Below are 15,263 nucleotides of genomic sequence, written 5' to 3' on the forward strand. Positions count from 1 at the left end.
AGGAGGCCTGGCCCGGGCCGGCATGTCAGGTCACAGTGGACCTGCAGTGTACCCACTCCTGTGGCGGGCCCAGCCTGGGGGCTGCCCCTGGTCACCCACTCCTCCAGGCGTGATGTCGGGCGTCTGCTGTCCTCTGGGAGGGCCAGTCTGCCACGTTGCCACCACCACTTAGCAGCACCTGGTCGTGTCAGGACTCCCAAGGTTTCGGCCAAACAGCAAGTGCCTGTCGTGGGTCAGGAGGCAGAGGAACAGAGGCTGAGGGGCCAGGCGACAGCAGACAGTGGTGAGCCTGAGGTGTGGTGCCGTGAGAAGGGGGGACCAGGAACACCAGTCAGACACCCGTCCTGCCCGTCCAGCCACAGCCCCTTCCAGTAGCTGTCATCTCAGCCCGGCAGGTGACAACTCGGTTCAACCTGTCTGGCTGCCCTGGTGGGGCGGTACCTTGGGGATTCTGACGGCCCACGGAGGACTGGTGCCGTGGCCAGGGCCTGAGATTCGCTCTGTGCTCAACATCCTTCGGAAACGCGTGACGGGCCATGGGGAGTGGCCTCGGGGTCCTGGAGGCTGCTGCCACTGTCCCATCAGCGCTGGTGGACAGGGGCTGCAGAGTGGAGATGCCCCCAGGAGGGGTGAGGGTGAGCAAGCTGCAGTGTGGGGCAGGCATGGCCAGGCCCGGGGCTGCATGCAGGCTGCAGCGGCCTCCCCAGCCCCAGCCCCTCTTTGGGCACCACACTACAGTCCCTAGGTGACCAAAGCCTGTCTGGCCTGGCTGTGTGGAGGCTGAGCTCAGCTGGGGGCCAGAGTCAGGGCTGATGCCCTCAGGTCCCCAGCTGAGCTCTCCCCACCCACAGCCCGTATGTATGTCTGTCCCCTGCCGGCCTTGCTCGTCCCCAGGAGGCTGCTGGAGGTCAAGGTGTTAGGCACAGAGCACCCCCCCTGCCGGAGAAGCCTCCAGAGGCCTGCGTCTGGACCAAGGCAGACTGGATGGTGGGTCAGCCTCGTCCAGCCCCAGGGAGACCCTTTGCTCGAACTTGCACTTTGTGGGGTGCCAGGGCTGGGGTGCTCCCAGCAGCTTTCCTCTGAATGCCAGCAACTTCCACTTCTGTCTGCCCCGCCTTCCGGGCTGGCTGGCCAATCAGAACGCAGCCACCTGGGACCTTCCTCTGCTGGAGAAGTGGCCAGGCCCCTGGAGTGAAGCAGTCAGGAGGAAGCACAGGCTTCCCTCCCGGGCTTCACCCTCCCTCGGCCAGCTGCAGGCACACCTCCCATCGCCCCCTGAATCGGGTGTCCCCCGCTGGCCGGCGTCCAGTGGCGAGGGTGCCCCCTCAGGACCCTGAGGTAGGCTGGGAAGATACTGCAGCTCTGCTCAGGGCTTCTGGGGCAGGGAGCTGGTCCTGGAGCAAATATCTCAAGGACACCAAGTGGCCTCCTCTCTCCTGCTCTGTCCCCTTCACAGCCACTGGCACCAGCAGCAGGGTGGCAGGTGTGGGACCTGCGTGTTTTAGGCTAGAAAGGCAGGGAACGGCCGAAGGTCCCAAGGACCATCCACCGAGTTGCTGTTTTCCTTCAATGCCTCGGCTGTTGCTGGGCCGGGTGGGGTGGCCAGGTGCAGCGCAAGTGAGAGAAACGCCTCAAGGAGCAGGCCTGCTGCCACCTGTACCTCTGGGAGTGCAGTCTGGCTCCTGGGGGCTGAAGGCTCTGTCTGAGGTGGCCGGGCCAGGATTTCCGTCCCCACCCCCCAGAGGGTGCAGCCACCTCATGGCTGCTCCCGGCTTTGGCCTGGCTCTGGAGAGAGCGGTTTCCCGCCTGCTGGTAGAAGGGAGCAGCAGTGGGTGGTCCCAACATAGATAGTCCTCTTGTCAGAGTTGACGTGACAGTCCCCGAGTGTGTGGTCTAGAGCAGGCCTCGGAGTCTGGGAGGCGGGAGAGGAGCCCAGGACCCGAGTGCCTGGAGCAGGCACTGAGGCAGCATGTCGGCCGGCCCTGGGAGACACCACGGCCCCTCCCAGTGTGGCTGGGCCTGTGCTCCGTAGGCGTCCACGGTCACCCTCCCCGGCAGTGTCACTGAGCCGGACTCGGAGCGGCCGGCCCTGGAAAGCTGCTGGGTGACTGTTGCATCACCGGCTGGCCACCGGAAGGAAAGGAGGGGACAGGACTGGAACGTGAGTGCATGCTAAGTCGGGGAATGAGGAAGTCTGGCACAGCACAGGGCGGTGTGCAGGTGGGAGGGTCACTTGCCAACATGCTTCTGACCCCAGCCTGGGCACTGGCTGGCCAGGGGCTGGAGCGTCCCTCGTACACCTGCCAGGGCGGTTGTGCCAGCGGGCAGCACCCGCACAAACAGCTCCTCCAGCCCACAAGCCCGTGGCTGGGAGGCAGCCCTCCCTGCCAGCTCCAGCTCGGTGGCATTTGGGGTGTCCAGGAGTAGGCAGAGACACGAGGAGGGCCACGCACGGAGGACAGTGTTTTCTTAGCACCTGTCAGTGGAACATCACACTGTGCCCCCACACTCACCCAGTGACTCGGGGAGAGAGCCCAGGAGGGCCGGGGGTGTGGGGGTGTGGGAGCAGAGCCCAGGAAAGGCTGGGGGGCTCCCCGGTGAGCTGAGGGGAACAAGGTCACTGCACCACTGCTGCCTCCCTGTTGGTCGCCAGGATGGGAGGGTGTGGGGTGAGGCACACGGGGACAAGTGCCTTGTCAGGCTCTGCCCAGAGCCCTGGCTGGCATTGCGATGACAGGCCTGGGGGCTGGCTGGGACCGACCGCTCAGCGAGCGGTGTGCCTCCCAGCTGCTGCCCCCGACTCCAGCCGCTTCTGCCGCCATGTCGGACTACGAGAATGAGGATGAGTGCTGGAGCACCCTGGAGGGCTTCAGAGTGAAGCTCATCTCGACCATCGACCCCTCACGCATCACACCCTACCTGCGGCAGTGCAAGGTCCTGAACCCGGACGACGAGGAGCAGGTGCTCAGCGACCCCAGCCTGGTCACCCGCAAGAGGAAAGCGGGTCAGTGCACCTAGCCCCCACTGTCCCATCTGCTTGGGGCTGGGCGCTCCATGCACAGCTGAGGCTGCTGGGAGAGCCAAGAGGTGGGCGGGCAGCATGTGTACCCTGCCCAGGACCGTGCCTGCAGGGCTGTCTGCCTCCTGGACCCACTCTGCCCTGAGGGCCCAGCCAGGTCTCTCTGGGTTGCAGGCGTGCTCCTGGACATACTGCAGCGGACTGGCCATAAGGGCTATGTGGCCTTCCTCGAGAGCCTGGAGCTCTACTACCCGCAGCTCTACAAGAAGGTCACGGGCAAGGATCCCGCCCGGGTCTTCTCCATGATCATCGGTGAGGATGAGACGCCAGGCGTGGGGCAGGGCTGGGTGGGGTGGGGGTGGAGCCACACATTGGGGTGGGCGAGCATGGGGGCACAGGGCCTGGATCAGGCAGACCTTATGGGGTGGGCATGGGGGCAGGGCTGGCAGGCGCCTACCTGTCTGGTCTCTGATGAGTGAGCAATACATGGGAAGGGTACTGAGAGGAATGTGTGTCTGGTCTTTGCTCCCATCCCTCTCTCTTCTAATACTGGTGGAAGGAGCAGAGGCTGGAGAAAAGGGGGACCTGTTCTCTGGAGGGGGGCAGAGGTGGGAGGTGGGGTTGCACAGGCCCACTCAGTGTCCGGAGCATGTCCTGCCCAGTAGACCCTTTGGCCCTTTAAAGCCACAGTGGCTGCCCTGAGAGGGCAGGGGCCTGCTGGTCCCAGCAAGAGTGAGGCATCACTCTCCAGGTCTCACAGTTGAAATGAAAATTAGACAATGGGTATGGGTGCTCGGCCCCCAAGCTGTCCTGTGTCCTGGGGGGGGCAGCCGCAGAGGTCAGGAGCTGAGTCAGAATCTCAGTCAATTTCCTGGGCTGGAGCAGCAACCACTTGGAATTATCCCCTGGAGCCACAAGCTGCTGGTCAAGTGCAGGAGCTCGGGAGGTGATGGCGCAGGTGGCCGGCCACCTGACACCAGCCTGGTCCGCAGACGCGTCCGGGGAGTCGGGCCTGACACAGCTGCTGATGAGTGAGGTCATGAAGCTGCAGAAGAAGGTGCAGGACCTGACAGCACTGCTGAGCTCCAAGGACGACTTCATTAAGGAGCTGCGAGTCAAGGACAGCCTGCTGCGCAAGCACCAGGAGCGCGTGCAGCGGCTCAAGGAGGAGTGCGAGGTCTGCAGCCGCGAGCTCAAGCGCTGCAAGGACGAGAACTATGACCTGGCTATGCGCCTGGCCCGCCAGAGCGAGGAGAAGGGCACCGCCCTCATGCGCAACCGCGACCTGCAGCTGGAGGTGCCCCCTGGCCCTGGGGGTGGGCCCTGCTGCCACGGGAAGGGCTGCCTGGCTGACGGGCTCGTCCTGCAGGTGGACCGACTCAGGCACAGCCTCATGAAGGCAGAGGACGACTGCAAAGTGGAACGCAAGCACACGCTGAAGCTGCGGCACGCCATGGAGCAGCGGCCCAGCCAGGAGCTGCTGTGGGAGCTGCAGCAGGAGAAGGCCCAGCTGCAGGCCCGGGTGCAGGAGCTGGAGGCCTCTGCCCAGGTAGGGCCTGCGCGGTGGGGCGGGACTCTCCAGCCAGGCCTCGCCCAGCCCTGCCCTGCTGCCCTGACCCTGTCCACCTGCAGGAGGGGAAGCCGGACAAGAGCAGCCCCTACATCCAGGTGCTGGAGGAGGACTGGCGGCAGGCACTGCGAGACCAGCAGGAGCAGACTAACACCATCTTCTCCTTGCGCAAAGACCTGCGCCGGGGCGAGGCTCTGCATGCCCGGGTACACGGCTGGGACAGGGTACACAGGGCCTGGAATGGGGCTGCTCGACACTCAGCCCCACACCCCTACTTCCTGGGGGCATAGGGGCGCAAACTTGTCACCCCAGTCCTTGTACACTCTCCCCCAGGGTGGTCAGGGTGACTTTTGGTCTGGAAGGCCAGGGCTGGCGGGGTCCTAGCAGCTCGCGGGCTCCAGAACAGGGGCCAAGGGTGGCGGAGCTAGCTGCCATCTCCCACAGTGCATGGAGGAGAGGGAGATGTTCGAGCTGCAGTGCCTGTCTCTGCGGAAGGACTCCAAGATGTACAAGGAACGTATGGAGGCCATCCTGCAGCAGATGGAGGAGGTCGCCATCGAGCGGGACCAGGTAGGCGCCTCGCCACCCACGTGTGGCGGGCCAGGGCCAAGGAGGGGGCCGTTCCCACTCTTGCACGCCCGCCAACACAATGCCCAGCCCTTGAGGAGGGGCAGTTGTCAAAGTGGTTTTAAGTAATGGCGTTAATTCGGCCTCCTACCTCGGCCCCAGCCCACTGCCAGGAAATCCACCTTCCGCCTTCTGCTGGACTTTCCAGACTTTTTCAGTGTTCATATAGTTTCCTTTTTGTTTTACAAAAATGCTAGCTATCTTCTTGTCTTGCAGATAACATTTTTAACTTAAAAGTCCACGGGCGCCTTGGCTGGCTGCCTGCTTGTGGACTGGAGGCAGCGTGCAAGCATCGGGCTGCACCTGTCACCGTCGGTCACATCGCAGGGTCGTGTCGTCGGTGACATTGTGGGGGTGACTGGCCATGTGCCAGGAGCCTTAAACCATAGATTCCTGTCTCCCCAGCAATTCCACGTCTAGAAATGTCTCTCCCGGGAATAAGAGCAAAGCGGAGGGCCCGGCACGGAGGTGCTTATCTCAAGGCCGTGCACAATAGTGAGAAGTGGGAAGCACCTGTGAAGGGAGCTGGCCGGAGCAGGGTGCCCCCCTCGCTGGCACCTGGCCGAGCCTCGCAGGCAGGCAGCCGTGTGGAGAGCTTTTACTGTCACCTAGGCAGGTGCCAGGTGTGCCAGGGAGGCTGGGGCTGGACCGGCAGGTGAGCAGTTGTCTCTGGTTGGTCGTCAGTGGAAGCAGGCATCAAACGTAGGGAACTTCTGTTAGTAGTTGAGTCCTGGCTGTTGGGCGCTGACCGTTACAGGGGCCATGGCTGGGCTTCCCAGGTTGTTGCTAGAGATGGCAGGCTGTCTGCCTACAGTTCTGAGTGGCAACTGCACCTCCTGGGCTGGTCACTGTAGATAACAGCTGGTGGCTCATGTCGTGGGTGTGAGTGCTCATATGTCGTCTCGCCGTGGGGCATATGTATATCCAGCCTCTCACATCGCAGGGGCCTGTGGGGGGTGGGCATGATAACAGGCAGCGCGTTCGTTTAAAGAATCTCACATGGCCGTCAACAGTCATGATATCAGGCCACAGCCCAAACTTATAAACCCGTGTGTGGGGCACAAAGTGTGTGGCCTGTGTCCAGGGCACACGGAGCTTGGGGAGACACAGGGCCAGCAGGGCTGATTCTGAAGGCTGAGTGTGTGGTGACTTACTCATCTTTGTCTTTTCTGATTCTGAACTGCCCCCACTTTCCATCATGAGCCTCTGTTATGGTTACAATCCCCAAACCCTAAGTTATGTCCATGGAGACGACGAAAGAGGAAGAGGCTGGGCCGGCCTACCTGGTGCTGGAAGCTGGCTGCGGACGTTGCTAGAATTCTCGAATTCAGCGGCTGCGCTGAGAACGAAAAGCGCCAGGGGGAGGGGATCGGACACGTTGCACAGGGATCCCCATGAGGATCTGCCCACAGGCCATTGTGTCACGGGAGGAGCTGCACACCCAGTACGCCCGGAGCCTGCAGGATAAGGATGGGCTGCGCAAGAGGGTCCGGGAGCTGAGCGAGAAGGCGGACGAGCTGCAGCTACAGCTGTTCCAGCGCGAGGCCCAGCTGCTGGCCGTGGAGGGCAGGCTCAAGCAGCAGCAGCTGGAGACGCTTGCCCTGGTGCGCCACCCCAGGGAGCCCCCAAATAGCCTGGGTCCTGGCCTGGCTCCGCCACCGCTCTCCGATGGCCCTGGCAGGTCCCCCGGCCTTCCTGGTGGTGGGGTATGGGCTGCAATGTAGCTCAGGGCCTGGCAGGCTGCTCTGGCTGTGCTGAGGGGTAAGGAGGGTTCTGGACAGGGGCCTGGAGAGGGGGGCTGGCCTGTGACCCCTCACCACGCCCCACCCACTCCATGGCGGGTTGGCTCAGTTTCACGATCACCTGCTGACCAGCCCCTCTTCTGTGACCACAGAGCTCCGACCTGGAGGACAGCTCACCCAGGAACTCCCAGGAGGTGAGTGTGAGCCCTGGGTGGGCTCCTGGCCAGAGTCCCTGTCAGAGCACAGCCCCTGTCAGAGCACAGCCCCACACATGCCCCTTGCAAGTTCCAGCTCAGCTTCCCGCTGGCTCTGGTGAGCTGAGCCGTCACCTCTCCTCCCAGTGCTTGGCCAGGTGGAGGGAAGAACAGCTCGCACCGGCCAAGGCCTCCATGTGCTCAGGGCAGCACAGGCCTGGGCAGTGTCCACCCCCTGGCTCTCGTGGCGGGGCCTTCTTGACAGTTCCTGGCCTGGCTGGGCAGCAGAGGTCCCTGAGAAGCTTGTGCAGAGGGTGACAGTGATGGGAGGGCAGCGGGTTAGGCCCAGTCCCAGGACCGGCAGTGGTCTAACCCGCTGCCCTGTCTCTCCGGAAGCTCTCGCTCCCCCGGGACCTGGAGGACACCCAGCTCTCAGACAAAGGTAAGGAGGGAGCTTGTGTGCCATGTGGTCTCCTTGTCGCCCTGAGTTGGCGCCAGTCCCGGCCCTCGGCACATGCAGCCCCATGTGGCTGGTGCTGCCTGCGGATGTGTGCTCTCGCCCTGTCCCACGGATACTCACAACTCTACTTTAGCGAGGGGACACAGAGGCTTGGAGGGATAAGTAACCCCACAGTCCTTCAGTGAGCAGACAAGAGTCCCAAACCCGGGACCAAGTCTGCAGGGTCTGTGCCCCAGCTCTGGCCCTGAGATCACGTGCCTCCATTGGAGCCTGCTCTGGGCCCTGAGATTGCAAGGTTGGGACATCCTGCCCTCCGCTAGCTTCCTCTGGAGCAGAGGAGGCAGCAGTAAGCCACGCCCAGGTGTGCCATACTCGGAAAGAGGGACCGGGAAAGAGGGAAAGGGGCTGTCGTATGGTGACGGGGTGCTGGGGGCCTCAGGCGGTAGGGGCAGGTTCCCTCTGCCTGTCAGGAGACAGGAGTGCGCAGGGGAGGCTGGGAGACGGCCCAGAAGAGGATACAGGGGCTCGCTCTGAAGGTGGGTGTCGAGCCTGGGAGGAGCCCTCTGCTGGGCTCGGAAGGGGAGGGGAGAGAGGTGGGGTCACCGCAGAGGTTGCGTGGGAAGCCAGACAGATTTCCTCAACGTCAGGCCTGACCCCAGCTTCTAAAGGGGGGTAAAAGAGGAAGAAAGGGCACCAAATAGAGAAGTGAGGGGTCGGGCTGTCTGCCACTGCCCGAGGACTTGAGTTTGAGGCCACTGAGCTCTCCCAAGGGGACAGGTAGGCAGGACCTGGCAGGCTGCGAGCCCAACCAGCCCAGGAGCCCCACCCCAGGGGTGGGGTGGCCCCTCCCAGGAGCCAAGGTGGCTTGAGGGTTGGAGGATGAAGAGGGGGTGTGCGCTCCAGGGAGAGACCTGGGCCTGGGAATCTCCCACCATCAGGTTGCCGAGACATGATAGAGTCCACAGTCTCCATCATGGCCAGTTTAGGGGAGCCAGCCCCTCAAAGCACTTGCTATCCAAGAGGCCCACCAGCCTGGAATGTTCTCCCAACCACTGCATTGCCCCAGCCCCCACCAAGGAGGGGTTGGCCATCCTGCTCCGGAGGAGCAGAGGTCCATGGTGGGAGCAGAGGGCCTTCTGGGAGCGAGGACTGAGCCCCAGTCCCTGGTGTCCACAATGCGAGGCCTTGTGGTGTCCAAGTGAGGACCCAGGAGATGGTGCAGGACTGGCCCGGCAACATCAGGGGTGAGGAGGTGCAGGCGTCGGCCATGCCGAGCTTGGTCCCCACAGCTGGGCAGGACCCACAGGCACGACTGTCCTTTCCAGGTGGCCCGGCAGAGGAGGAGAGCCCAGAGCAGCCCTTTGAAGCGCTGCAGAAGGATCAGCTTTCACTGACTCCCAACGTAAGGCAGCCCTGGGGTGCCCTGGTGTGGCACCCGAGGCCCCTGGCCTCAGTGTGAGAGGAGAGTGTTTCCTCGACCTCGACGCTGGGGGTGGGGGGGTGGTTACAAGGGTCTTTGCCCGAGTTCTTGGGGTGCAGGGTTTGCAACATGAAGCCGAGCCCCCTGCCTTAGACAAAGCAGCGGGCAGAGGGGGTTGGCCAGGGCAGGGCTGTGCTCAGGCGTGGCAGCCATGGGAAGGCTGTCTGATGTGCGGGCCATGCAGCCTTAAGGGGTAACCTCGACTGCCTGGGGGTCCTGACAGCAAAGGGACCTCATTACACTGGAGTAGAGGAACCCTGGCGTGGAGCCCAGCCGATGCGCTGCGCCCGTCTTGTCACCTGAAAGGCAGGAGCCGCACGCTGCCCCCTTCACGGGGTGCACGCAGGGCGCAGAGGACGAGCCTGTTCCCGCGCGGAGCTGGGGCCCCGGGCTCCCCGAACTCCGTGCGCAGTCCTGGGGCGGGGCGGGGGACCACGCGGACTCCGGCTGGGGCCTGAGCCCTCCCCTCCTCCAGGACGCCGGCCTGGGCGGCGGGGAGCCCCCCGAAAAGGAGCGGCGGCGCCTCAAGGAGAGCTTTGAGAACTACCGCAGGTGGGCCCGCGTGCGCGCCGGGCGGGGCGGGGTGCGGGAGGCGGCCCCGCGTAGTCCCTCCGCGCACCTGCCCGCTCTGCGCCCTCGGCTCTCCCGCAGGAAGCGGGCTCTGCGGAAGATGCAGCACGGCTCGAGACAGGGGGAGGTGGACTGGGAGAACACCACCGGCAGCGACAACACCGACACCGAGGGCTCCTGACGGCCCGTCGCGTAGGAGGGAGCTGACCCGGGAACCCGCGCGGGCGCCGCCCCGCCAGGCCGCCTTTCTCGACGCGCCGTGTCTGCGCCGGCACACGCACTGCGACATCAATCGGCGCGTTCTGGCTTTTTTTATGTAATCCAGGCGCATGCCGCAATGTTAGAAATGCAGTTAAATAAACGCCCGCCGCGTCGGAAAGCCTCGCTCCAGCGCACCTTCCAACCCCGCGTCCGCCCGCGCGCACCGCCCACCGCAGGGGGCAGCAGAGCGCGTGCCGCCTGCCCGCCGCGGAGGCCGAGGAGCGTCGTTTCCGCCGCTGCCCGCTTCCAAGATGGCGGCGGCGCGGCCTCCGCGGCGCCGGGCAAGACCGGGGCGGGGCGGTCGGGGCAGGCGGGAGGGATGCTGCGATCGGCGCTGGGCCGCGTGTGGCCGCTGGTGAGCTGCGCGCGGCCCCCGGGGTCCGGCCTGAGGCACTTGTGGGGGCGCAGAGCCCGCCCGGCGGCCGCAGGGAAAAGACAGGACTGGGGCTGGCGGCGCGCGAGCTCCGAGCCGGGGCCCGGGGCGGCGCACTACCAGCTCGTCTACACCTGCAAGGTGGGCACGCGGCGGGGCCCGGACCGCGCCTGTACCTGGCGCTGGACGGCGCTGCAGCCCGAGTTGGCCCAGGCGCGAGGCAGGACCGCGTGGAGCGGAACCAAGTGGGAGGGTGGAGCTATCCCCAGGCGCGGGGCTCTCAGGCGGAGGAACAGAGCTACCCCGTAGGGGGCGGGGCCGCGCTAAGGGGTGGAGCTACCTCCGGGGGCGGGGCCTTCTCACAGGGGTGGGCCCATCCGTGGGGTGGGGCTTCCCGGGCCAGGTCCATGGGTTAGGTTGGATTTGTACCTGGGGAGGAGCAGGTCCTTAGGGCGGGACTGGCCCTCCTCTTGGGTGGAGCTAATCCTCGGAATGGGCGGGGCCTTCCTGGGAGGGGCGGGGCCAGGCACATAGCTTCACCTGCGCTGTCTCCACCAGGTCTGTGGGACCCGGTCCTGCAAGCAAATCTCCAAGCTGGCCTATCACCAGGGTGTGGTCATTGTGACCTGCCCTGGCTGCCAGAACCACCATATCATCGCAGACAACCTGGGCTGGTTCTCCGACCTGGATGGAAAGAGGTGAGGGCCGACCTGGTGGGTCCGGGGTTAAGGGTCCCACCCAGCCTCCTTGGGGCACCTTCCCCCTAACAAGGTTTACAGAGTCTCCTTCTCCAACCTTATCGATACAGGAGATGCAGTTAAAGGTGAATTTTAGATAAACTAATAACTTTTTGTTTGAGTACGCCTCAAGTATGGGCCGTGTTTTCATTTGCTACATCTTCTGCCCCAGACCCGACCCCTTTGGCCCTGCTTCACTGCCTGTCCTCTGCCCTCACTGACGGCAGAGAGGACCCACTTACTTGTCAGGCCCACAGGCCTCCAAGGTGAGGAGGTCAGACTAGGCTGACTCTTGGCGCAGTGACTTCCTTTCAATTTTTGTCTCTTTCTAGAAAGACTTACTGAGCGCCTGCTGTGGGTCAGGGATCTTAGCGAGTCACTTCCTTGTCCGGTACTGGTGCTGGCTAGTTGACCACTCCAGGCTTGGGGGTGCATGTGAGGTGGTGTGTGCGGGGCCCTGGACCCGTAGGGTTGGCCTCACTCCTGTGTGCAGAGCAGTGGGGGGCGGTGGTCAGGAGCCTTGTGGCCAGGTGGCCCTGCACAGTTGAATTTGGCTCCTGAGCTAGCATTACCCCTAGGAATGGGATAGTAATAGCAGCTGCCTCCGGAAAGGCTCCACAGGGGCCCTGATGCCACTCCAGTGTGGGGACCCATGCTGCTGGCTGGAGCCTGGCCTTGCATGGCAACGAGGGACTGAGGTGCCACACCTGCGCAGCCCCGAGGGTCATGGCGCCTCCCTCTCTCTCAGGAATGTTGAAGAAATCCTGGCAGCCAGAGGGGAGAAGGTGCACCGAGTGGCCAGCGATGGGGCCCTGGAGCTGGTTTTAGAGGCTCTGGGGCCCTCCAAATCCACCACTGCTCCGGAAGGGGGTGAAGACCAGGGTCCCACCAAGCCTGGCAAGACAGAGCCCAGCTGAGCCACCTTCCGCCCTCCAGGAGGCTTCGGCCTTAGGCCTCTCGGCACTTGCCTGTTTTTGTCAATAAACAGTTACCACTTGCAGATGCCGGGCCTGGGCTCCCTGTTGTCCCTGGTTCTGGAGTCAGAGGGACGCACGGGCACCCCTCCTGATGCAGCTACAGGGCCCCTGGCCCACCACTGTCGCCCTGCTCAGAGGAATCACGCTTGTGCTTGCCTGCAGCAGGCCATGTCGGAGTGGGAAGGGGCTGGACCTGAAGTCTGAGCCCCTCCCAACTGGCTGTGTGGCCTTGAGCAGGCCACTTTGCCCTTCTGAACTTCTGTTTTCCGTCTGCAGCTGAAGGTGCTCATGGTGCCGCCCTGATAGGCGTATGGACAGGAAGAGCAGAGTCGGGACAGGTGCAAGGTGGCTTAGTCGGGCCCCCGAATGTCAGGCCCCTGATCTTGCTGGCTGTGGGGAGAGGCCTGGAAGGGATGGCCTTAGCCACTGTTCTTCCCTGTGGGTCCCAGCCCTCTGGCCAGACACAGGGAGGCCCCACAGGTCCCTCCCATGCCACCTGCCATGCCCTGGACGCAAACCAGGCTGCTCACCGTGGCCACAGATGGCCTGGGCAGCCGTGGTGGTGAGGCGAGTGGGAGGCGGGCTGCCATGTGACGGGCGGTGGGTTTAGCATGCCCTTCAGGGGCCCCCCCACTGCTGGGGCGTGCACTTTGTCTCCCAGCCTTGTTTGACTGTCTTCTCAGGATGTCCCTGTGTTTGTGAAAGGGTGTTTCTTTCCAGAAGTGTTCTGGGCTGGGTGACCTTCAGCGTGAATCACCAGCCAGTCTTTCGGGTCCCTGCAGGCTCCGAGCTCCTGGTCACCACCCCGATTCGGCGCTCGGAGCCTCGGCTTTGTTCACCAGGCATTGGCAGCTTGTGCTTGCCTCGATTACCCCCTGTCCTGCCCTTGGCAAACAACCCTCTATTATTCCCACCCCGAGCTGCTGTGCCTTTTGCAGAGACTGTCACTCTGGAGCCTCCGTGGAGGCTCTGAGCCCATGTGGGGACCAGCTGGCATTGACACACAGGAGTGGGGAGCTGGGCTGTGGCCTGGCTGCCTCACTGCTCCCAGACTTGGGACCAGCATTTGGGGAGGCCCAGGGAGCTGGCTGGACCCATGAGTGCAGAGCTGGACCTAGGAGGGTCACCCCGAAACGGGAAACTGAGGCCCCTGGTATGGATGTGTGTGTTGACCATGTCTTTCATTTTTTGCATTCTGATGCTTCGACCCTGCTGACCCTGGGAGACTGCCCCTCCTGGCTAGTCAGTCCCTAGAGAGTGACAGCCATCGGTGAGCAGGCAGGCAGCAGACACACAGGGCAGCTCCTGTGACCGCTTAGAGCCACTGACGGAGCTTTGTAGCAGCCAAGTCCTGGGCCTGCTGGCCCTGCTGGGCCTTCTGGTGCCAAGCACAGGACAGGCCCTTGTGCACGGCCCCCCAGGCCCCCATTTCCTGAGCCACCTCGTGCCTTCCCCTGTGGCCCCCATGGCCTGGCATCTTCCCTCCACCGGCCAGTGGCGTCTGGGGGCTGTGTTGTCACAGGCCCATTGCACCTCCCTTGCTTAGGTGGCCCGCGGGTCCTGAGTGGGGACTTGGACTGGAAAGCGTGTCCTGGAGCGTGAGTCTAGTTAGGACAAGACAGCGCCTCCCAGAGTGTAGGAGGCCCACGTAATCAACTCATTGCCAAGTGACCAACTGGTGCCATCGCAGCCCCGCCACACTCACGCTGTCCGCGGTTGCTGGCAGCTGCATAGCTAGGTCACCTTGGTGAGTGGGAGACCTGCCCAGGCCCACCTTACATGCCTGCCTGCTGTGTGGGTACTGCGGTGGCGGTGCTGGGCAGGTGTCACCTGGCTGCCTGGTCATTTGGGGGCTTTCTGCTGGGTACTGACTAGTGCCAGAGAGCTTTCCACCTGCGCCTACACCCTTCCATGCTCCTGCAGGCCCCTGACTGCCAGCCAGGCCGCCAGCCCATGCCATGGTCAGTGTACGCTGTGACTCGGCCAGCTCTCTATGCACAGAGCGAGTGACCAGGCGTGCTCTGTGGCCGTAGCCTTGCCGGTGGGGGCCTCCCACCCTGCAGTCCTGAGAGGCTGGAGAGCAGTGACTGTCCTGTCCCAGCTTCCTCTGAGTCCAGGGGCCGTACTCGGCCCCTCCTTGGCCCACTGGGCCTAGAGCCCGCAGCCATAGGTGCAGCTGGGGACAGATGCTATACCAGGTACAAGACTCAGGGCCTGCTCGTGCGGCCCCCAACCTGTACCCACTGGTCCAGGCACCCCACCTCTTGTGAGGTCAGGGCCTCGGCAGGGCGATCCCCTCTGGACACTGCAGTGCCCACACCTGTAGGATTTCCTGGCCGCCACTTCTGGAGCAGAGGTCTGTTGTTCACCGCTCAGCCCACCAGAAAGTCTCCCCCCAGCTCCCACTGGACAGGCCCTCGGCCTCTGCCCAGTGGATCTCTGTCCCCACACTCGGGGTCACCTGACCCCTCTGAACGCTAGGGGATCCGATTGTCTGTCCCGGGTGTGGGCCTCTGAGCAGCCCAAGGTGGGGGTCTCAGCCTATGAGGTGACTCCAGTCGGCCTGGCCTGAGGCCCACGGTGCTGAGGGCCCAGACTTCAGGGCCGGAGAAGCAGGCAGGCAGCCAGCTGCCCCCCCGTTTCTATCAGCGCCTGCTCAGAGCCCCATCCTGTGAGTGGGGAGGCAGTGGGTTTCCAGCAGGGCGTTGGGTGCTTGTGGGGGTGGCCTTGCCAGCACATGCCCCAACTGCCTGCGTCGCTGGGTCCGCTAGACATGAACCCCCTGTGGGGCACAAGCCCCAAGGCTCCCAGCTGCTCTGTGTGGCCGTCATACCCAGATCCCTGTGGAACTGATCTCCTGGGACAAAGCCTTCCGGGTGGGGGCCGGAGGCAGGCTCAGCTCACAAGAGGCTATGTGGGCATTTGTGGGGGATGACAGGATGGGGAGGCCAAAGGCTTCACCTGCGCCCCACTTGGGTGGGCTGGCGGCTTCCAACCCCCATGTCCCAGCATCAGAGCATTTGCCGCAGTGGTTCCTGTGTGGGGAGCCACTGAACCCCAACCTGAGTGTGGGGCTCAGGGTGTCCAACGGCAGCTCCTCGCTGGCTGGGTGTCCCTGGGGGTGCCACTGAAACCCTGAACCCCAGCGTTCTCACTGATAACACGGCAGGGACCCCCAGCTCCCGACGTCTCCAGGGATCAAGCCAATGTGTGGCAGTGGGTTTGGAGCAGGGGCGACCTGGGTGAGTGGCCT

The 15,263-nt window shown here is 63.9% G+C and overlaps 2 protein-coding genes across 7 annotated transcripts; both read left to right on the forward strand.

Moving 5' to 3' along the window:
* The first annotated feature begins 943 nt into the window (after window positions 1–943).
* Window positions 944–10,038, forward strand: CARD9 (caspase recruitment domain family member 9). Of its 6 annotated transcripts, none has more exons than XM_081067426.1 (14): window positions 944–1,338; window positions 2,033–2,161; window positions 2,788–3,004; window positions 3,194–3,331; window positions 4,012–4,316; window positions 4,389–4,568; window positions 4,652–4,795; window positions 5,034–5,159; window positions 6,629–6,820; window positions 7,111–7,152; window positions 7,549–7,594; window positions 8,938–9,014; window positions 9,568–9,644; window positions 9,744–10,038. In XM_081067426.1, the coding sequence occupies exons 1-14, from the start codon at window positions 1,084–1,086 to the stop codon at window positions 9,841–9,843; spliced, it is 2,028 nt and encodes a 675-aa protein (XP_080923552.1). In that variant the 5' UTR covers window positions 944–1,083; the 3' UTR covers window positions 9,844–10,038. The 6 variants fall into 6 exon arrangements, with proteins under 6 accessions (XP_080923552.1, XP_080923553.1, XP_080923554.1 ...); XM_081067428.1 differs by having other exon boundaries at window positions 1,181–1,338; window positions 2,059–2,161; XM_081067431.1 differs by having other exon boundaries at window positions 1,181–1,338; window positions 2,059–2,161; window positions 2,807–3,004.
* On the forward strand, window positions 9,869–12,035 carry DNLZ (DNL-type zinc finger). The gene is made up of 3 exons (XM_081067432.1): window positions 9,869–10,437; window positions 10,855–10,994; window positions 11,782–12,035. Exons 1-3 carry the CDS (start codon window positions 10,000–10,002, stop codon window positions 11,948–11,950), a joined length of 747 nt encoding a protein of 248 aa, XP_080923558.1. The 5' UTR covers window positions 9,869–9,999; the 3' UTR covers window positions 11,951–12,035.
* The last annotated feature ends 3,228 nt before the right edge of the window (window positions 12,036–15,263 follow it).

The sequence above is a fragment of the Rhinolophus hipposideros genome, assembly GCF_964194185.1.
Source record: "Rhinolophus hipposideros genome assembly, chromosome: 11".
In the NCBI taxonomy this organism is placed as follows: Eukaryota; Metazoa; Chordata; class Mammalia; order Chiroptera; family Rhinolophidae; genus Rhinolophus; species Rhinolophus hipposideros.